At 42.0% G+C, this 23,820-nt stretch overlaps 1 protein-coding gene across 8 annotated transcripts in view; it reads right to left on the minus strand.

Annotated features, from left to right (window-relative positions):
• The window catches only part of ANO5 (anoctamin 5), a 61,153-nt gene extending 57,308 nt beyond the window's left edge, over positions 1-3,845 (minus strand). For 7 of the 8 annotated variants that reach the window (XM_075755349.1, XM_075755343.1, XM_075755348.1 and 4 more), the window contains exon 1: positions 3,680-3,845. In XM_075755349.1, coding sequence (XP_075611464.1) covers positions 3,680-3,740 — 61 coding nt within the window. In that variant the 5' untranslated portion in view covers positions 3,741-3,845. The remainder of the gene's footprint in view (positions 1-3,679) is intronic. The other variant, XM_075755347.1, reaches the window with a different exon arrangement.
• Between the last annotated feature and the right edge of the window lie 19,975 nt (positions 3,846-23,820).

Consider the following 23,820-nt stretch of genomic DNA (forward strand, 5'->3'; position numbering starts at 1 on the left):
GGGACAGTCAGGTTCTTCACCTGAGGGAATTCAGCTCTATTAGCCAGATCTCCGTGGCCTAAACATCCCACAAAATTACCACTGAGTTACGAAGGCACGCGAGAGACTTAAACCCTCCTTGGGAGCTGCTCTGCTTTGCACCAGGCTGCAGAGGGAGGGACTTTAATCTCATATACAGGGTCCTCATCTAAAAGAGAAGTGATATAAGTCTTGGTCACCAGTCCAAGGGCAATTTTTTTTTTTTTTTAAACTGAGACAATCTCTGCATAAAATCCATATTTAACAGCTGTGATGGAATGAACTTCACATTTCTTTTCTCATTAAAAATGCCACAGCATGTATTAAAAAAAAAATATATATATATATAATGTGATATTGTGCAAGCTGTTGGGATCAGTTCCCAAAAGCAGGTTTTCCTACTACAAACTGGAGTTTTCCATCAATAGGAAGTTTACCTTCCGATAACCAACGTGTATTTACACTGTGCCCCCGCAGTGATGCATCACAGCCAGTAAAGAAATTCCACTCAGAAACTACACAGTGGTTGGTCTAAGGGAGTATTTTCTCCCCTGCCTTTTATATTCTGAACTATCTCTAAATTTCTTGGAGCTTTTATTTCATTGCCTGGGAATAACCTTTAAAAAAAAGCTTTCACATGAAGAAACCCTCCACTTTAGCCCTGTGGAAACATGATACCCCATTCAGTGTTTCCACAAATAGATCAGAAATTACTACATACATTGTTGCAGTCATTAGAGACAGATGTAGTTTTGATCAGAGGTCTGTATTTTGTTACTAGTATGAATCATAATAGTTCTGATTAAATCGGTGAAGTTTCATTCTATTAAACAACAGCAGTATTTGGCCCTGAATGCCGAGGCATTACGAGAGGCCGACACACTGGCACAAGCGCCGTTCGCAACTCACACCACCGGCTTGTCCCTGTCTTCTGCTGCCTTTCTCAGGGGGAACACGAGCAAGATGACAACCAACCTAAGTAAGCTTTTGAAGCTGGATCAGTCTTAGAGTGTTTCGAGTTCAAACCAGACTCCTGGAAGTTTTGAAAAAGGAACCATGCGTATAAAGGCAGTATATTTCAAATCACAGCATGGAGCCAATCACAAGTTTCTAGAAGATCCGGAGTCTTGGGGATATATCCCACAGCACAGCTACTTTAACATTAACATCCCATGCTGGAAAAATAATGCTGAAAGACAGCGTAGACTTAAAGAAATATTCCTAACAATGTACCGTGGTCTTCTTGCTCCGATATTTACATTCCGATTTGGCAAGTTCACTTTCCTTAGTTTTTAATATTTGAGGTAAACGCCACACATCTTCCAACAGAAAGCAAAATCACGCACAAGAAAATGGAAGTTATTACCTCACACGGGTGTAATTCAACAGGAAGCCAGAAAGCTTCCTTCAAGGTAGAAGTTTTGGCACACAGTCTCTAAACACAGACTCTGCAAGCTAAACTTTCTCCTGCTGGTAAGTAGTTTTTCACACCCACAACCTGTTCCTCAGCATTCAAGTTTAATGAAATGCAGTAGTAAACCAGAATTAAATACACACGTACTATCTAAATATGAACACATCTTTAAGGAAAATAAGTAGCAGATGTTTTTCATTCTGCCTGGTTCCTACTGACTCGGGCAGACCCTGCTTGTGCACGTCAGACATCTCTAAGGCTTGGAGCCTCCTTAAGGGGCTATCTCTTCCTTAAAAGCACAAAGCAGATGTTGAGATCTACGAAAGTCCCTGTGGAAACATATGCATACTACTGTTAACTTTTCTAAACCATAATTTAAGCAAGATTGTTTTTTTTTTTTTAAACTTTGAGAGATTTTTGGACAACAAATTAACATAAACTTTAAAAAGTCTACTCACTTTACCCCATACTCAAATTTGTTTCTGTTTTAGAAAATTGGTTGATTAAAAGAAAAATGAATTGAAGATTTTGTACTGACCATTATATGCTACCGTATGGTAAATCCTACTAAATCATCTTTGTTCACTGAACTCCCTCACATCTCCTTGTATTCGATGTTTATAACTATGAGAAACCCCCAAGACGCTCATGGGAAAACTGAATGCTGCGAAGTTTACAAACCTGACTTCTAGCAACATTCCCGAAATGGTTACTGCATATTTTGTAAATATTTGTTAGTCTCAGCTACTTCTGAAGAACAACCACCAGTCAGAGCAGCTCCTTCCTAAGCACTTTTTACTGCTCTCAGGCAGCGGGACGGGCAATGACTCAGGGCTCCCCACAAGACTTTGGAAATGCATTCTGGCCAAAAGGCTGTACCACCCATCTGGTTCGGTTCCTGAGCCAGCCTGCCAGCTCCTCCGGGCTTCCACGGAGAGGGCAAACGTTTGTCTGACACTTGCTGCAGACGCCCGCCTCGCCGCAGTCGGACACCGCTCCTTGCTGTCATTGTAAACAGCTTCTTTAGGATAATTTTCATAGTCATTACCCGCTGTCATATCTCTCTGAAACAAGACTATCAAATATTTTGAAAGGTATGATTTTTCACTGGTGCTCCAGGTGTTTAAAATGGCATTATATGTTTTTCTAAAAGAGACAGCGTAGTCAAGCTGTGGGAGGGAAAACATACAACCCAAGTAGCCAACCCAGAGGTTCTTAGTGGTTCTTTCCTGCTTCTAGGAACGATGGCAAAGCACAAGTCCCATAGAGAAATTTTTCTAGGTTAGTGTTATTCTTATTTTTAAAAAAAAAATATTAGAATCTTTCTGAAAATATCAATGTACTAGCTTACATCCAACTGTTGATTCCTGTTGCTAGGTGAGGTACTGATAAATACACACTTCGCATCTGCATCATGTTATTTTACAAAACCATAATATTACCACATTTATTACAAGTAATTACGTTACATTCTGACAGAAATTGGAAACTGTAACCTGGCTATCGCAAAAAAGCAAGGCCCCAACAGAAACATACCGCCTGCACCACAACCGGTGCCTTCTTCAAAGCTGACCGGGTACCAGGGCATCCTGGAGGGAGTGAGGCATGAGAGGGGCTGCTCCCACCTTCCCAAGCGAGGTGACCCGCTCTGCTCTGACCCTTCTTGTACCAGTCTCAGCTACTGGTAGACAGCAGCTCATCTCAGCCCGAGCCCAGCTGGGGCTTTGTGAAAGGCAGAAAGTTTGCTGTTAGGCAAAAGCAAACCTTTGCATTTGAAGTGCGTTTAAAAATAAAAATCAAGGGGTGTCTCTAGTATGGGTTCTGAGCTGTGTGCTGATATAGGAGCCGGTTTTTTCAAAGGTTTGTTTGGGGTTTATAAAGACCTAATCAAACTATGCTCAAGCTCATGCAAACGTGTTTGTCGTTTACTGTTTTCAGTGGAAGCCGGAGGACCGAAGACAGACTCAGAAGGTGTCAGGAGTCATCCGGGATCACCCCCACCTCCCAGACGCCTGCCTGCAGACCCCCGGGGCGGAACCGGACCCTCTCAACACCCCCCCACCGTCGCGCCCGCTGCCGGAACAGTCCGCTGCCTCCCACCCACCCCGCTTCCACGGGCTCCGAGTCACCACCGGGCAGGAAGCCCCGACCGCGCCCGCAGCACCCTCCCCGCTGGCGGGGGGGTGTGTGTGTTGGGGGGGACGCGAAACAAAGCCGCAATCCCCCCCTCTCCCCGTCCTCTCCTACCATCCGCAGACAGAGCCATCTCGATAAGAGTCTCATTCTCTTTCTTCCCCAAACGATTCATGGTGGCCGCCTTTTCTTTTCTCCTCGCCCACGGAGGGGAGGATGCCACACGGAGAGCGGACGGGAGAAGAGGGGGTGAGTCACGGACTGGCTTGTCGTCTCATACATGCGCACTGCCCGCAGAGGCGGAGCACGGAGACGAAGGGGGGGGACCAGAGGAAGGAGGGGAAACCGGGGGCCATACCAACCGGGGCGCGGTTCCCGCCCCCGGGCGGGAACCGCGCCCCAACAGCCCCCACCAGGCCCGGCTCGTTCCCCCGGGGGGGGGAAAAGGTCTTTGCCTCTCTAAGATCTCCATTGAACCCTTTGCTTTTCCGCTGCGTAGAGAGAACTTACCGAATGCGAGCTGGGAAAACATCCAAAATGATCATTTATGGCTGAAATTTCGAGCGTTTGCACTTAGTGGCGTTTTTGGGAAAAGCAAGCCCTTTGTACAGTTTGATTTCTTTGTTTAGCTATAGCAAAGGGTTTGTCTTTTGGGGGTTTTTTTGGTTTTTTGTTTTGGTTTTTTTTTTGCCAATCTGCATCTTTTCTAATAGTTGATCTTTTTGTGAGAGAAGAGGGGAAAGAAAGTGAGGTAAAGTAATATTCCCGGCGTGGGTCGGTGTGGGGGTTTAACACTGGCTGGCAACTAAGTGCCACACAGCCCCCAGCTCACTCACCCCCCGCAGTGGGATGGGAGGGGGAGAATCTGAAGAATAAAATTGAGAAAACTAGTGTGTTAATATAGACACAGTTTAATATTAAAAAAAAAAAGGAAAAAGAAGAAAAAACCCAAGAAAAACAAGTGATGCAAAAGAAAACAGTTGCTCAGCACCAACTGACTGGCGCTCAGCCAGTCCCTGAGCAATGGCAGCCATTGCCAGCCTCCACCCCCAGCAGTTTTATTTCTGAGCATGATGTCATATGGTATGGGATATCCCTTCGGTCAGTCAGGGTCAGCTGTCCCAGCTGTGTCCCCTCCCGGCTTCTTTGGCACCCCCAGCCTCCTCACTGGCAGGGTGGTGTGAGGAGCAGAAAAGGCCTTGGCTCTGCGCAAGCCCTGCTCAGCAGTGACAAAAACATCCCTGTGTTACCAACACTGTTTTCAGCACAAATCCCAAATCACAGTCCATACAAGCTACCCTGAAGAAATTTAACTCTATTCCAGCCAAAACCAGTACAGTCACTGATTCCTCTTTACTGAGGATAAATTTGCTCTGACTTTTGACCCTGAAGGGATGTTAAGAACAGCACCCAGTTCTCCCGCCTACAGGGCAAATTTAAGCTGGTGTCTTGTCTGAATCCAGTCTAGGCTCCCTCAGGATCTCTGAAACAGAGGGTATCTCCCAGGACCAGAGCCTGAGGGTGCCGGGCAGGACGGAAGGCTCCAGCCACAGCCCCTGTCACTTCCTCTGGAGCTGGCGCCATTTCCGTGTCTCAAACAGCCCCGTCTCCTCATCGCTTCCCTCAGTAACCTGAGGTAGTTTCCAACAGACTGTTCAGTACATGTATTTCACATGGGTTTTGTTCATTGGTATCATCTCAAGGCAGACCTTGAGGCCTTCTTTCAGATTAACTTTGTGTATATTCAGCTTTTACTGCTTAAGTAAGCAAAGTAATCATTTTATGCACCACGCTGATAGGGAGTTTTGTTACTTAGGCAACTGTAATGCAACAGCGATTTCATGAAAGGATTTCTTAATCATAAAGTTAATCAAGTGAGTCAGTTGAGGTGCTGGGCTTGTGTTCAGGTCTGCATAGAGTATTAGGCCTTTATTTGGACTGTGCGGCATTACTGCTTCGAGAGATATATTTTTATTCAGGAGTAAGACCTAAAAATGTGCCTGGTTGCTTTCCAAACTCTGAAATGTTTAGTTTGGTTTTTAATTTCACGTTGCAGAGTGGCAGGAACAAAGATTGGGGCACAGTGCACCAAAGGACACCTTTAAACAGCTTGTAAATACATACAGCGCACCAGGTCACAAGGTTCAGTATAACAGCTGTATTTTCTAAGCCTTTAATTTCCTCACAGCATTATATATCTCTGATAAATGCTTTTATGCCCACAAAAGATGCAGTTAGAGCCGATGTTCAACAGGAGCCAGGAACAGCAAGAATTGCATCCTCCATCGCTGGATTTTGCCTTCTAATTACACGCTCGCTCTTCCCAGCTCCACCCAGCGTGTGCGGCAGCGACGCCAACCATACCTAAAGCTGTGCGAGTACCACATCTAGGATGCCAAAGATGATTTTGCAAATCTCTGTAATTGGACAGGCTCCTGGTTCGTTGAGGCACTGAATCTGTGTAAATTACACAGTGGCCTGTGTTAGGGATGGGACAGCAGTCTGCCGTCCCAGAAGGAGCTATCTATGGAAGGCCTTGTGCCCGCGGCAGGCACACAGGAGGTCCGTGCAATATCCAGCCTTGAGGTTTCTTGCATATTCAGAGTTTAAGCAGCCATTGTCTGACCCAGTGGTTTCACAGGATGCCTAAGTGATCCAGGACCATGCTTCCCTCAAAAGGCACAGACCTTTTTCCCTCCCGCCTTGCATTTTCACTGCTGATCAATCGTAAGGTGATACAATGAGTCGGGTCAACCTGTTAAACTGATTGATCTTTTTTTTTTTTTTCCCCCTGGGTTTTCAGTTCTATGCAGTTAATGGCAAACAACTGGTACTGCCAAAACAAAGGAGGAAATATAGAACCACACAATAGCAAAACCATTTTATTCCTGAAATGTCAATACAGTAAGCAGGTATGCCATAGTATTTCTGCTTTTGGTGGTCTGGAGTTTAAACACTGTTTCTAATAAAACAAAAAATAATTAAAATACCTAGAAGGTTGTGGGTGTAGGTAACAACCATCACCAGAAATTACTAGCAGGGATCACACTTGGGATGTTCAGCACCAAAGCATAATCCTTAACTGTGTGTGCACACAGAGCAGATAGTTTGTAGCCCTTACAAAGTCTTGCTTTCCATTGATCGTCTTTTTCAAAAGCATGGAATTGATTTCATATTTTAAAATAATTATTCTTTAAACACAGAAAATCGGTGGGATTGAAGGGCCAGATTTCGAAGCTATCTCTGCGCCCATCATTGTCTCAGGTAGGTACCCCAGGGCCTGTTTAAAACCACCCACAACTTCGAACCCGAGATCCCAACTTTCAAAAGTTCTGTTGGAGGATTGTCTAAACCATTTGGCACCAAAGCATCTTTGAAAATGTGACCCTGAGTCTTAAATTATGTGGAAAACTGAGCTTTTGTTTCTATCAGTTAGATGCTTCGAAAAATTTCGTTCTCTATTATCTGTCCTCTGGGAAGGAATCTAGTATATACAGCTTTTGCATTTACCACTTGGAGACCGACCTATATGTTGTTCAGGTAACGTATGCTTTCAGGATTCCCTATGCCATGCGTATGAGATAGCCATGTCACCATCTCAGAAGGTGCAGCAACTTTCTGCTCTTGAAGATATGTGTATTGCATACACTCCTTTTGTTTGAAAATACACAAACAACTTTTAAATATATACACATATATATATGTGTGCAGAGTTTTAGTAAGTTTTCAAATCAGCCTGTGACCACAAGTTAGAAATAGATACAATATCAATACATGAATTTGAAACTGATACAGGAACAAAAGGGAAGTGGTATATTTCCTTCCCAGCCTCTTCAACCTGCTTTTCCTCCCCTGATGGCTGAACAACTGCACGGACGGTCGCTTTGCTGTGAGATTTCAGTGCACGCGGGCTGCATCCCAGAAACAAATGTTGCTGCCTCCCACATCTTTGTGAGTGTGCCTTTGTCAACCAACTGAGGCTTCCTAGTTGCAGAGCTAACCGATTACTTTCCCTGTATATGAATTAGCCCTTTAGAATATAAGTAATAGTGTCATTTGGAAAGAAATGAATCTTTTAGAGACCAGTAGGGCCAGATACCAAACAGGCTTAGAAAGGTAAAGTGGGACTCAGATGTAAGTTAGGTGCCCAAATCCAGCATTATGATACCCCAGACTGCCATTCAGTTATCACGTAACCTTGGAACTTCCACAGGCTTTTTTCTGTTTAAATGCACCAGAAAGGAAGCGCAGTTTCTGTATCCTAGGCAATAACATCAGTTAAAAGTTTCAACACATGCCTGGAGTGTGGGAGATCACAGGCCAGTTCCTGTGTCTGGAGGGGGCTCAGCCTCTTCTGATGTAAGGGTGCCCCACCAGCCTGCAGGGACTGAGCCCCTAGGCAGGAGACAGGGATGATGGAGAAGTACTGCGTGGTGTCCTGTGACGGTTGCCACTGTAAAAAAAGGACTGTAATAGTCACCGACCAGAGAGGCAGTCTGCCTGGAGATTCAATACGGGCTCCCTAAACTCCAGCATTTTACTTAGAGGCTATTTGACATCCAACTCTTTCCCGCCCAGCATACACAGTTCCTAAGGCTGAACCCAGCTGCTTGAATACCAGTCCAGGGTCAGGCACTAAGAAATGCAGCAGTGCTTGCTGCAGGGATGAGTATTTGAGTTTGTATATCATTTGTATATCATTTGTATATCATTTGGTTCTTTGTGCGTGCTGCTTGCGCAGCCCTAAAGCTGTCAGGAAATGAAAAGAAAGTGCCGTAAAGAGTTGTGGTGCAAAGCAGCAGAATGCAAATGCTTCTCAAAGGAAGTAAAAAGTTTTACATAGTACGCAAAAGTTTATCATTACTCTCTGCATTTTTTTTCTACTCCATCACTTTTCAGTTAGTCAGCGGTTTGCAGAAAGCAATGCAGGTAAGAATAACACCTATGATGTCTAAACAAACAGATGACTTTACAGACTGTAATCTGCCTTTTTATTGGCAAGAGTTACTACACGTTTGCAACAGTAGAACTAAAGTCAACTGCCCGGTTTGCACTCTCCCCAGGGCAAGGAAACTGCATGGGTGCGGTTCCAGCTAAGCCCGGCCACGTCCCAGGGGTGCTGGCTGCTGGAGGAGGAAAGCCTGGGACGGGGACACGGGCTCTGTGTGAGCAGCAGCGGTTTTGAGAGAGCTGCTAGGGATCAAGGTAATTTTAACAGAAGCCTGTATCCCATTTCAAGCACAAACAGACATCTTAGTTCTGTAATCTTGCAGTTACACTCCCATAACTGGATTGTCCGGTTTACAGCTGCCATCAAAGCCTTCTTAAAAAAAAAAAAAACAGTCCAAAGCAACCACAAAAAAAGACGGCATGAACAGGTTACTTTGGTGTGTTTTGGGGAGCAGAGAAAATTCTTCTCTTTCCTACTGGTAGAGACATTCTTAAGGATACTTGAATATGTACAAAATCTATTCTCTAACAATGTCTGAGGCATGATTCTTCACTCTCATCATGTCTCCACGGATATAGTTCCATTGATTTTGCTAAACTGCTCCTAAACGGCACGAGTGAGGATCAGTATTTAATTCTGATGGGTTGTGCACTGATAGGTATGCTCGCATAAAAGCTTATTGAATGTGGTAGGGATGGGATAAGGACGCTTCATCAGTTCTGGCACTTAAATGACAATGTTAAGATAAGGAGTTGCATCATCTTAGTAAATTCCCGTGTGCTTCTGGTGAAATGATCTTTTTCCCCTCTTGTCCTTGTACAGACGATTTAGTTTCTCAGGGTTTAGTGCCCTCTGGTGGTAATAGTGTTTTTTCCTGTGAAACCAGATATGCTGACCCCTCATGCTGCATTTGTTTTTTACCTGTATCTGTTGATTATCCCAGAGTGATAGATAGATAAAATAAAGTCGGATTATATTATTTTTTTAAAACACAGAGGATTTTGGAATGAGTAAATGAGGCTAATGTGTGAAAGCCAGGGCGCTGAAATGATGTGGGGAGCTCAGTAGCTCTAGCAAAAATATTAACGAAATCACTTCAGTGCAGTGTGCATTAATCGGCTTAGACAGTAAAGCAGAACTGAATAATAAAGGTACCATAAAAGTACAAGAGAAAAAAAACCTGCAGTTACATATGAGATACACACAAAAAATATTCTGTCATCACAAATAAATTTGTGTTAACCACAATTTTTGTACACAGCTTTTAATGACACGTGCATCAATCATATATGCACAGTTTTAACTGTCCTTGATTACATATTTTATTACATAGTGTATAAAAATGATATCAAGAGATTATCAGCTTTGTCAAAAATTCCAGAAAAATGTAACCCCTTCACATGCATATTAAGAAGGCAAGGTATTCAAGCACAAGTTATTTTATGTAAGATATTCAAGCGCAACTTATTTAGCCGGCAGGCTGGTGACAATGGTAGAAACAATAGTACAAGCGATCGTCTAATCCTATGGGCAGTATTGAATGACTGTGTTCTTCTCTGCCGTTTATAACATTCTTCATGAAGAATAACAGTAGTTATAATGTGAGCTTTAAGAAGATGTTTCACTTTCACTGTTATAAATTATTGTTAAATTCTGCATATTTGGTAGACCTACACTTAGTTTTTAAAGCTTCCATTCACTGGAGTACACACAAACAGCACCCCTATAAACAGCATAAACAGAGGAAGCATCTTTTGGTATTGGGTTCTCTGATACCAAATGATCAAGCTCCATCATCTCTTTTCAGCTGCAGGCTAGCACCAATGCCTTGGCTGAAGGTTTCCATCCTTCACAAGCTCGTGCAGCTTCCTATTTTGCCCTTCCTTACCAGCAGTTCCGTTCTCCTCCTTCCATGCAAAAGCAGAGAGAAGAAGCTGCAAAGTCCTCTAGTCTTAGAGTGGTCTAGGCATAGGGCTGCAGGTAGTGCTTCTAAGCAGAAATGAATGAAGATAGATGGGCCAGGAAAGAAAACGATATGCAGTTTTCTGCAGAGAGAGAAAAGATTGGAGAGAAGGAGAAAAAGCCAAAAAATAGCATTTATAGGAGCAAGCAAGATGAAGGTGTGTGCGTAGGGCTGTTTGCTTTAGGGAAGGCTGTGTGATGGCCATAGGCAGAAAGGAAGGTGACTAAGGTGTTTCTGCAATAACCAACCAAAGCACACACAGGTTGTCCCAGATTCTTGGGGCTGTGCACTGGCTGATACCATCTCACAACCCAGCTGCGTGCTTCAAGGTGCTATTGTCTGGAGATGTGGATGTCTGTGCTGGCCGGTACTCCGATGGATGTAGTAACACTAATACATGCTGGGAGGGAGCCTTTCTCACAAGAGGTAAATTAAGTAGTGGATGACATTAGCCTAGATCTGGTAGTGCTTGATACAGTCTTGTTTTTAATTCTGATAAAACCGGTAAGTGAGCTGGTAGCTCTTGGTTGTTGCAGCCCTTCTGTTTCCTTCTCATTTCCACAGCTTTTCTATATAACTATGTGAGATACAGTGACCGTATGGTTTCCAGCCTTTCCCCAGTCTCTCGCCCTAGTTGATCCCTATCCCAGATCCTGTCTGAATAATGTAGCGCTTATCTCCCCACCCAGGGGAACCCTTGTGCAAAGTTGTCAGGGCTGCCCCAGCTGGCCTGTCCATCCCAGCCACAGCTCAGGCTGGGCATGCAGATTAGTTGTGTGAGCTCTCTGAACATGATAAGCATCCAGGAGCAGCAGGAGCTGTGAAACGCACGGGTACCCTCAGCCACATCAAACAGAATCAGAAGGATCGGGCAAAAAGTAAAGTGACAATTTTAAGCAGGAAAGATATATCTAAAAAATGACTATTTTAAAAGAAAGATAAGAATATGACTAGTAGGATGAAATCAATATAATCTAATAATTTATGTACACATTCTAAATGGCAAAAAGCAGAGCCTGCGGGGAACACAGTGAGAAAGAATAAAAGCAATAAATAAGAAAAGTGAAATATCAAATTAAAGCATTCATTGCCTGGGAAGTGTAATTAAAATTTCAGGGGAACAGGTAAAAGCTTTCAAAATGCAAGGTGCTACTTTGATTCATCTGTTTTCTAAGAGGCCTACCAGTACCAACAATATAATTTCTTTTTTTTTTTGCTGTTTACCTCTGGCTTCAGGTAGGAAAGCCAAAGTGTAACACAAATAGGCGGGCACATAATTCTGTAATTTCTGTAGAGCAAATCTGCCATGTGAACACTTTTTCAGTGGCCACCTCTCAGAATGTTAATTCTCCTTTCCTGTCAAGCCGCTGAATTTGTAAGAGGAGCTATGCCATCTCTAATATAAGTCAAATCTCTTTTCTTGAGATCATTGCTATTGTCTATAATATAGTTCTTCTTAGGAACTGTAAATTGTATTGTTTATCAGAAGACAGACTAGTTGTGCCTTCAAACTATGCCCTCTTGGATATCCATTCAAATGCATAATATATGAGGAAGAGTCTCATTTGTCATTTCTTGTTTCCCTCATTTTAACAGTTCTTCTGTTTCACGCTTCAGTTCAAACGTGAAAAGAGGCAAGAAGATATGATGGTAGTTACTTATCCGGTACTTACTAACTAGATCATTTCTGAAATCCTCAAGTCTTACTGTATTAATTGTTAAGATTTTCCCTGATTGTTGAATTCATTACTTCTCCTGTTAATGAGCGTACAATATATAGTTTTGGATGATTCCCTTTAAGTTAAATCTGCAAGTCAGTCAGTCTGCTAAGATGGTATTAGTGTACCCGTCAAATGCTTGAAATTACTAGGTTTATCCTTATCATCAAACATAAAAGATGAACACGCAAACATTCATTGATAGCCTTCTGTATTGTAAAGGAGAGACAGTGATATTTGTGTGATCTGGTCCTGCTGTGGTTTAACCCCAGCCGGTAACTAAGCACCATGCAGCTGCTTGCTCACTGCCCCTCACAGTGGGATGGGGAGGAGAATGGGAAAAAACTCCAGACTCGTGGGTCGAGATAAAGACAGTTTAATATGATAACAAAGGAAGATAATAACAACAACAATTATATATGTTAAAAAAATCAAGAGATGCACAAATGCAATTGCTCAGCACCTGCAGAAGAAAAAAAACCCTGATGCCTAGTCTGTTTCTGAGCAGCGACCCTGCCTCCCGGCTAGCTTCCCCAGTTATATATGGGGCATGACATCATATGGTATGGGAGATCCCTTTGGTCAGTTGGGGTCAGCCGTCCCGGCTGTGTCCCCTCCCAGCTTCTTGTGCGTGCCCAACCTCCTTGCTGGTGGGGTGGTCTGAGGAGCAGAAAAGTACTTGGCTCTGTGCAAGCCCTGCTCAGCAAAAACAGAAACATCCCTGTGTTACCAACACTGTTTTCAGCACAAATCCAAACCCTAGCCCCATACTAGCTACTATGAAGAAAATTAACTCTATCCCAGCCAAAACCAGCACAGGTACATAAACTCTGGTGCAGCAAATATATATTAGTAGATCTGTTTTTTAAGAACTCCCGTTGTTGGTTTTTTTCAAGCCAGACCTTTAAGTCCAGAATAACATTTCCTCTTCTTGGATCAGACTTGGTCCTCAATTTTCTCACAGTTTTCTAGCACAATCATACTCAGCTTCTGAGAGGCATAATCCATGCTTCACAATTTTAAATTGTGCATGAATCAAGAACTGAGCTAGTATAAAACACATGACACTTTTTGGCTTGGCCTTTAAAACCAGCCAATTGCACAAGGACTCAGTGATCATAGTAATTTTTTTCATGCCCTTCCATGAATTACTGAAGAAGCCACACCGTCAGGATATGCAAGTGTAATGGTCTGACTCTGAATTGCCTCACGCCCTGCCCCGTCAGTTCTAACCGGTGCATTAGAGGAGTGAATGTGACTTTACATAGGAGGAGTAATGCTGCCTTTTCCTGATCCATCCCTACATTAAGACAAGTGATGCTACTTCATTTTTAAGTTCAAAGCACAAAGTTTTGAAAGAAGTCTTGAATGATATTACTACTACGAATATGAAGGTCATTTACTCTTTGATTTCCAAGTGATCTTTGGAAATAGAAGCAAAACCTTGTGCAGTATCTATAAATACAACAGTTCTTAGTCCATTTTTGCCTGATGTTCTCCTAAAACTTGTCTGACTTAAGTTAATGGAGCAGATTTAGTTAATCTCTCCGTTGAAATTATTGAGGAAAAGTTTCATAAAAATTGGCCTTTTAGTAATAGGTCTGTGGCTTCTGATGGGATTTAATTTTCCTGGGTCTGACATATTGAGAATTAAAATAGAATGACATTTTTTAAAACCATCAGTAATCGCTGCTCTTATCAATCATTAGCCAATGAGGCACCATCTGTATCCGCTATCTTTGCCTTGGCCTGCAGCAGCTTTTTTTCTTCATTTCCTTTTTACTTTCACAAAGTAATGAAGTTATTAAGCTTCATCCCTCCATTTCTGTTTGTAAAATTTATATCCTCCCCACACATTTCCTGTCATGCTCAAATGAAAGCTGAAACAGGCAGAGCACTTCTCTTTACCTTGCACTTATAAACATCCACGCTATCTTTAAATAATATTTCTGACTGTCTGCTTATGGTTTAGTATCTCCATAACACAGCCCTTAAGAAATACTAATGGTCTAAGAGTGCGACATTGTTTTTCTAATGCCTTTTAACCAGACCTCTCATAATCTTTGCTCTGAATTCATTTTCAAGATCATTCTTTGCTGCTAGATTGGGGCTCATATTCTCTAATTCGGCACAATTGCATATGTTGCCAGGGTCAACAGCAGTTGCAGCAATTGCTTTAATCAACCTTTCTTAACACTAACCTTTTTAGCGGTGTTATCAGACAGTGGAGAATTGATTATTAGTATTCTATATCCATACAAGAGAGCTTCCTCCTCCAAAGAATGGCAACTTTTATACAATCCTTTCCAGAAATATAGTCAGCATCCCACGCTGCTTCATGACCCCTTCTTTTACGTTTTGAGAAACCCGTTTCACATGTCTCCCATAAGTTTTGACTAATTTTTTCTTCTTGGTGTCATTCATTGTTTTTAGAGCTGAGACATGGAATGATGTAGTTCTTTCTGTTGCTTTTCTCTCATAAGAAACTGAAAAACAGCTATGTTCCCCACTGTGATTATGTGGTGCATTGAGTGCAATCACCAACTGTGTATTATATGAGAAGCTAGATTTGAAACTTTCCCAGTGTGGATTCCTAACGCTGACCCTTTCACTGCTGATTTTAATTCAGATAAAAACCAGGCCCAGACAGTGATAGGATAACCATTGTCGTCAACTGTTCTTTCAGAACAGTTCCTCTTGTCACTACTCATCGTTATTGTTGATCAAACCAGTCCAGTGTTAATCTATCAACTCAAGTTTCAATAGTAAAATTATGAACAACAGAAACATTGCTCCATGTTTTTACACTATACATCTCAGAAGTTGCTTAGGGATATGTCAGGGAATAGGGGCCTGGGTGAGTTGTATGAAAAATGTGCCAGAGACTTTCCTTAGTTTTATTACACCTGTTGCGAACTTGGCCAAGTGAGCTTGGCTTAGAGCAACAAATAATCTCCAGTGATAGGTTTCAAGCTATTATCAATTTGCCAGTGAAATCAGTTGGATCAGCGGGGCATAGACATATCTGAGCCAAATCTAAACAAATGGCTTGGCTTGAGCCCCATTTTGCTATTTCAAAATGCAAAGTAACCAGCAGGAGTCCCAAGGAGGTAGGGGATTCACGATTGCCTCAGTGTTACGGTGCACAGTAGCGTTGTATTTAACTCCTGCCAGAGTAACCTGACCATAGCTTAGTTTTTCTCTCCTCCGTGACTCTGTACCTTGATCTGTCCCACCTCGTACCTATCTAGATTATCCTAAAACCTGAACTACCTCACGCACAATTTAACAGCTCACAAGTATGAAGGCCCAACGTATTCTCCTGCTAATTCTTTCCTAATTTTTCACTCTTGTGAATTCAAAAGGCACTGCTTTCATGTGGGTTAGTCAGCCTTGTCCTTTAGTAGCTTCACTTCCAGATCACCTTCCAGCTGGCCTGCTGTGTTGTGGACATGACTAGAAGTAAGGCCTTTTCTGATGGCAAGAAGCATATATAGATATCTGCCAGTACAAAGCCTGACTGCAACTTAGATACCAGAGTTGGCAGGGTGGTGATTCTTATATGTGACAGGTATACTCATTAGGCATATACACCTCAAATATAGATTGAAATGTTGAAAGTGTAGTTGGGAGAAGGAAAAGTAACAGGTAAGACAAACCCCAGAATGAGATACTAATCCAGAAGTTACTCTTTTTTTAATGGAGACTTTTTTAAAAATTATTTTTCTTAATATTTCAGAATGAAAATGTTTTCCTCTCTGTATGTAAAATACATAACCCGAGAAAAACAAGTTCTTCCCTCTCTACTTTCTTTCACACTTTGTAGCTCTTATCTTGTTCTTTTCTTGTTATGGTCTCACACTTATACACAGAGTGAAAATTATGCGTAATCTGAATAATAATAATTCATGTAGGTTTACTGCTGTATCATGTACACTATTTTATGTCAGTGATTCCCAAGCTTTTTTTTACCAAGAATTCCTCTGGCACATAACTAAACTTCCCAGAGACTTTGCATTCTCCGCCTCTGTTCTCTCTTCTCATCCCGCTGATGCTATGTAGCTCTTCTTACCCACCTCCATATCCCTTCCCTTTCTACTTCATTCTGATATCCCCCTTTCTCCCATTCCTCCCCTTATCAGCCTTCCCTCCTACCCTCAGGTTCCTTTACCATTCTCTTCCCAGCCAGCTCAGAATATATCTTCCTCTTCTTGGAGTTTCAGTGCTTTTCCCTTAAGAGGGAAATGAGAGTATGACAACAGTACAGGATTCTTGCTGCTTCCATGGCTGGCCTTCTGCTTTCCGGCACAGCCACATACTCTCCCTTTTCCTTCCTAGCACAGCTAGATTTCTTGCTGTCTGAAACAGAGATTGCTGCTTCAGGGGATAGGTGCTGTCACAGTAGTCTCCTGGTGTCCCGCAGTTACCCTTGGGGAGCAGCAAGTATTTTATGTCACCTTTGAATGTATCCCTGTCTCTTTGTCTGCAAGTATTTGACATTTAGCATTTGAATATATAAAACATTTCAGCATCAGACTACTGTGGGCGGTTGCTGATACTGTCGTCCTTTGTTCCCAGTGTGGTCTCTTTGGAGGTGTTACGATATCATTCACGGTGAATAAATATTTATCTGTTTGAATCTAATGATGGTGTAATTCTATGGACCTTATCCTGAAATGTTTAGTTTGTTCATTTTCAGACAAAATTTGCACTAAAGTTAATGGCTCAAGATTTTTTGTTACTGTTATAGTGTCATTGAAAAAGAGAAAAAGCTTCTCAGAAGCATTAATTTTTAGATAGCAATGTATCTCTTTCTTAGATGAGGAGAATCAACCGGAAAACAAATATAATTGAGAAGATCTTTAGGCATTATAGGCGTTACACAATGAATGGAAATGCTTTTATATAAGGGTTTGATATGACAAGTTAGAAATAATTTTCATTTCTTTTAAATTAGCATCTTACATTCCCAGAGGCTTTGTCTTGGGTTTAAAGAACGCAAAGAAGAATACTGTCCCCAGAAAAAGCTATCCTATGTAATTTCTTTCTTCTTTGCTTGCAATCAATCATTCTTTCAGTGAGGCTCATCTTACGTGCTGCTCCTTGGTTGCAGGATTCTTCTTGCTGTATGATACCCGTGGCTGAAGCTCTCCATAATATGATCATCCAATTTGCTAGGTTTAGTCATCTGTGGCTAGGTTCTTGAACATGGTATTTTTATTCGGTTTAATTTGAAGAAGTGTCTCAGACCTGGAACAACAGACATATTCAAACTGAGAGGCCAACGTTGATTTTCAAGAGCTAATGTTAATCATTTGAAGTTGATGCTTTAAGTAAGATGTTTACTATTCTTGAGACTCTTTTTGTTCTATAAAAAGGATTTCTCTCGTTCTGGCTAAAACAAGAGAAAATTAGCACAAGGTAATTGTGTAGGTCAATGACAAGGCTATTAGCCTGGCAATGGAGAAACGCCAGATCACCAGAAATGGTGAGTTAGAGCTATTGCTTATGAGTATCTCCTACCCCATGGAATCTCTTGCTATTAAAATTGCTCTGTTCTATAGACTTGCTGATGACAGAGTCAAGGTTAAGGAAACTGACTGTAATCCACCGGTTTGGGCATTCATCTAGCATATTGGAAAACCGATTGTGTGTTCCAGGCCCACAGGCATAAAGCTTTCTGTTAGAAAGGCAGGAGTGAATTATGAATGACTCAAACACAGTACAGAAAATTACATTAGCATATGTAACACAGAGAGGGTTAAGTATAATTACAGAAGCTGTACACAGCAAAGTATAGATGGGTAGAAAAACAGTGGGACAAATGCTGTTCCTGCTGAGTAACCTTGGTGTGCTTGGAGAAACAGATTCCAGGCTTCCTTTGGTTTGTATCATCTGACTATTTGCCTGGAATACTTTTTTGCCAGAGCCCAGTATGTAGCACAGATGTGGGGTTAATGATCGATTCATATTACGGATGAACTCTAGGACTAGACAATTCAGATTTGACGTGCCCCCAGGTGCTCACAGACTAAATAAAACCCCTTTGCTTCCTTCACATGGTAATTTTTCAGGCTCTCAGTAGTTGCAGGTTGGAATTGTAGGGACGATCAACCAGGTCGCCACAGCTATGCATTTGCTGGGGCACTAGGGAGTGGAAAGTAAATACATGAGGCTAGGGAAATTTTTGAACCACAGTAGAAAGGTATCTTAGTGCAGTTCTCAGTCTAGAATATGCGTAGCTGCTGCCCATCCAGCAGAGACTGCATCTGAAATTGAAACACCTCAGACTTTTTGAAGCATTTTTTAAGGATTTATTTTAAGTCCTTTAAAAAAAATCTTCAGCTTTTACTTTAAGCTTCGGGTAACTTGATTTCAACCATCTCTGAGTACATCATGTCCCTCCACTACCTACTGTTTCTTGGTGTAACAGGAATATTCACCAACCCTTTCTTTGGAAAGCGAAAGCCATTTTGACAGCAGCAATACAATTTTCGACTACTGACTAAATCTGAGATGAGGACTTATGGGTTACTGCAATTAGCAAATGATGCTGGTGATGTAATCGTGTAAACATGAGGCACTCCTCCTTTTCTAAAAGTTGTTCTTATCAGTGTATTAGTGGAAGCTGGTGGTTTTGTGCATAGCTCTACAAATGCTCTATAGTCTGTGTGAATTCATTAAACTTATGGTCATTCCTGTCTCCACTTTCCTAGATTCTCTCTGTTTTTCTCACAATCCCTCAGAAAAAATAGTTCCAGTCTTATCAGTGCTTAACCTTGTGGTTTTCTACTTGTTAGCTGGCCTTGTGTTTTGTATTTTAATACTAAGAATACCTCTTAAACTGCATGACTATGTGACTCTAATTCACCCTGTGTTTATATTTGCCAGAGTGCTTCTATTGTTTCGACATCCTGCTTATACAAGAATGTTTCATGGTTTCTTTATATTTATGCTTGAAGAAAAATATTCATGAGCTTGAAGATGATAGAAATATTCCTCTCCCATCTTTCCTTCTGTCCCCACCTCGCAGCCACTGTAGTACATTAATGGAGTGACTCTGTGAATACCAAGTGTGGAAGTTGTAGGGTTCAGCCTCACAGTAATCCAGCTCTCTATAGCAATCTAGCTGAAATATTTTGCTTGCTGGGGGAGCGAGAGCTGTGTGCGCTGTGTAGGGCTCCAGGTTCTATCACAGCCCTAGTCAGACTCCTTTGTGTATACAGTTCATATAGTTACTATTCATTCTATAAATTAAGCTGTTATATTCTTTTAACAATGGAAACTAAATGCATCATGCTAAAATCAAATCAATGTCATCCATATCAGTCACCAGGGGTCTCTTGATCTCTTTCTAGCAAGGATTTTGTTATTCAGACATTCCCCACAAGCTGTCAAATGGTCCAACTCAATAACAACTAATAAAGCAAGCACCCCTTAAAAATTTCCCCAGGGAATCTTTTTTAAATTGAACAGGGAGTAATAAATCTTGTAGTGTCAATAATGGTGAAAATGTTAATTTGGTTGACTCTACTCTGTGCCTCCTCAAGTGAAATTTCAGATGCTGTTCTGGGAAGATGGCTGCTATTTGAATTCACTCTGTTGCTCTCTGCCAGCAGCACCAGTTTCAAATCTGTGGCAGGGGCTACCTGACATGGGCTGTGCAACAAAAGAGTGTTCTGGTGATCTGGTGGCTTTCGCAACCTTTTAAATCTCAGCTACTGATTTTAGTGATGCCCTTAAATGAAAGTTACATGACAGGGGTGAATGTGCTGATAAGACTTTCTTAGATGGCTAGGTGATACAGCCCCTAGCATGTAGCAGAAATGTGTCCATCTGCTAAGCGTGGCATGAGTCTGATTTACTATACCACACAAAGCTGGTATCAATAACATAATTTTCTTTATTATACAAACTGGGTAGAAAAGGGTGTTTATGGTGTAGATTTAGTCTATTAAGGGCATTTCTGTGAATAAATTGTACTAGATGTTCTTTTCATCCTTTTTAGCACAGATTTTTTTCACAGATGTCATTTTTGGGCATTAGACAATTTTTTTTTCTCCTGCTTTTGTGGAAGGAGAACTGCAAGTACTGACATTAAACATTTTGGGAAATTTGTTCTGTTCTTTTTATAATAAGTGGAAGCAGTCCTGCCAGAACTCAAACCTTCTGGTGACTTAAATTTCTATTTTATTGTGTTATTTCTTAGGTACTTGATATCATCCTAAGGAAAGTAATTAAGGGACTATTTCCAAGTCCCAATTGCATACTTACTCCACAAAATCATGTTTTTATTTTTTCTTTTTTTTTTTTTTTAAATATAAATCTGCAGTGGAAGCAAAATGACAGCTTTAAGCATGACTACTAAAATATGTGTTTTCAATATAAATTTGTCACATGAGATAACAAGTGCTAAAAATTTCTGATTACGAGGTGGTAGTTTCTGGGCTTTGGTTGGGCACCAGAGTAACCTAGAGATGGTACAGCCAAGGACCTACATGGCCACTTTGAGATTCTTATTCACATTTTTAAAAACTTTTATTTGTTCCATCCTGTAAAATTTAGGAATTTTCCCTTTTCTTAGCTGCTTAATCCACTTCAGGGTTTGTTTAAGCTCTTTGTGGGTGCTATAGGAAAGCATTTAATTTGGATACTAGACAGGCAAGGAGACCTAATAGTCTTTATCCATCAGCTTTAATAATCAAGAACCAGCCCGGCACTCACCATGACACAGACCTGCCCTCCAGTGTTGCGTGGGAGCCCGGCTCCCCTGCCGTGTCCGGATCGGTGTGCTTCTTTCCCTTTGCCTTTATAAATGCAGAAAAGAAGAGAAACTTTCTCTTCTTTGGTTGAGAAGTTGGGAGGAATGTTGAAACAGGAGGACCCAGAAAACACAAGACAAACTTAACAGGGCTCTGCTTGGCCATGGGCCCCACCGAGGTGAGCCTGGCTGATGTCCCAACCTGGCCTCAGCCCATCTTCATCCCCATGGGGGTGCCTGATGCAGCTGGGGCTGCCCCAGTGCCCCCCTGGCCGCCCTGCTCCTGGCTGGGGCAGTGGGACTGTGCCGGCTGCCAGGCCCTCCAGGTCGTGCAGGGTCCCCGTCGTGCACCCTGAGTGTAGCCGTGCAGATAAAGCAGGCATTTTTTAAAATCCTCTCCTTGCAAGCGAGAGTCTCGAGCAAGAATACACTGTCCATGTCCATGAGCACGGGCAGAGTCTGGATGCTAACCCGGATCTCTCACGTATGGGCGAAGGTTGCTCTTCCTCACAGATTATCTGTCACGATTAGCATGGGCATCTGTTGTCATGCACACGGTGCCAGGCAAGCTGTTCCAGTGAGTGACTCTGGCAATCACAGAGCATGCACAAACATATGAAATTGTGCATATATCGAGCGAAAACATATATATTTCAATATACACAGAAAGTTAGAACTATTTTAACGGTAGGTAAACCTTAGTAAGAGGGACTCTGGTTTTTTGTTTTGGATTGTTTTTTTTTTTCCCCACGCTGAGCCGCCGGTGATGCCCACGCTGCCCCGCGGTGGCGGGGGGGGGCCCAGCCTGCGGCGCGGTGCCGGCAGAGGGGGCTGGCAGCCTGTGCTGCGCTGCTGCCCGCGGCGATGCCGGCCTCCGGCCACGGGAAACTGCTCCTCACCGCTGAAGCAGGTCAGGTTTGGGGCGGCTAGGATTTAACGTTACCCCTTACTCGGCAAGCGTTAGATTGAAGATCACTTTTAAGAGTAATTGTTGATATAGTGCACGTAAGGCCTCACGCTTTGCGGGGTAAATCTAAACGCTCCTTTTTGGTTTAAAATATTTTAAAGACCTGAGGTGGCTTGAGGATGATGAATAATTCTAATTCCAATGGAAACGCTCAAATCTCGCCACATTTCTCAGACTGCGAAGGGAAATGGTTAGAAGGAGTGAACGCTGACCATCATACACAGAGCGGCTTCTATTTCCAGAAGAGGCCATGAAAAATGTCAGAGCTGTGTGCAGTGTTTGGCAGGCTTGTTTATTTATATTTGCACCAGAGAATCCCAGAGCCTCCGTCGTGCAGTGAGACTGCCTTCTGCTCAGTGTTGCATAATAAAAACACACAGAAGAACAAGACGGCATCTGCATGCCAAGCGGACTATGTCCCTGGGTAATGACCAGCTGTTTGAGAGAAGGGTGTTGCAGGTACTGTCCCAGGTGCTTTGTAATTCAGTTTGTCTATAGGTGGTATTGACAATGTATTGCCTTTACCCAATACTACTCTGAGGTCCTAAGTTGTAATTTTCCTACTAGTGATGTACGTCATGCAGGATGTACAAGTTTTTTCCTGTTTTATTGGAGTTTGTCTTGATGGGGTCACAGGGCTTGAAACTTTAAAGTTCTTCTGTTTAAGTAAATATAAAAATAAATAAAACATATTAAGGCTTCCTTTTCAAATACTTTATGACCATCTATAGGAATGGAGCGCTGGAGGAAAGTCCTGACATCATTGGTTGCAGCTATCTGCTATTGCAAGCAGGTTTGTTTTATCACCTGTTTTACAAAGTAGTACTGATTGCTGTATGCATCTTCTTTTACAGGTGTAGCAAAAAGCAGAAAGAGGGAAAAAAAAATTCTAAAGCATTGTTCTTGGTGAGAAAGTTCCATATATAGCAAAGGAGAGTGTTGGGTTTCTGCTCGATTTTTTCTATGTTGCTACCTGTAAGTGAAATCAGCACTGCTTAGGATTGCTTTTCACGAGAGGCTCTGTAGTGCAATGCTCCATCTTTTGCACACAGGGTACTCACAGAAATGTCACCAATAATAGGAGCAAAACTCTGTGAGAAAGAATGTCCTAATTTTCTGGTAGCATGATGCTACAGAAGACTTCCTATTTCTCTTCTCGAAATCATCAATTTTAGATCATCATCAATTTCTGTTCCCCCAACCTCCAGCCTTTCATCTGAGACAAAAAATTTTGCTGTGTATGTTCACCAAGTGATTTTCTGCAATTGAACTAATTTAATGTGACCCCTAGATCTCCTAACATAAACCACGGCAAAGAATCAGGGCTAGTTGTCCTTCTGCCATTGTAGAAGCTGGATACACATGTGGGAGGCAAAACAATAAAGGACAAATATTTACTTTTAGGTGGGGGGATCTTACACTGGTGCATGGACTCTTGACCATACTTGATTATTTTTTTAGACAATTATTTTCCCTCCATTTTAATCCTATCTGAGCATTTCCCAGATGTCAAAATATCTTTATGCTTGCAATGTGCATAGTTTTCTCTTGTTTTTGGTTCTGCAGCAGAGTTTTCTCAAAGTTTTGTTGGTTCATTTTCGAGAAATCCTGCTGTGCATTTCAAAGAGGTATTTCCAGTCTTCCTCAGGCTGTTTCATCAGCAGCTTGAAATATAGCAACAGCAAAGATTACAGGCTCTGATCAGACAAAGCAAGCACAGCAAGCACTGTAATGTCAGAAAGGGCACAAGCATCACTAAATTCCAATACTACAGCAGGTCATTGATTTAAAATATACTATTGACAACCATTTTTTTTTCCCCACACTTGCTTTCAGGAGTATTCTTCAATAACATTTATTTACAAGTTTAAGATCCCTTACTGTGTCTTTTTATG

This window comes from Balearica regulorum, chromosome 5, assembly GCF_011004875.1.
Source record: "Balearica regulorum gibbericeps isolate bBalReg1 chromosome 5, bBalReg1.pri, whole genome shotgun sequence".
Taxonomy (NCBI): Eukaryota; Metazoa; Chordata; class Aves; order Gruiformes; family Gruidae; genus Balearica; species Balearica regulorum.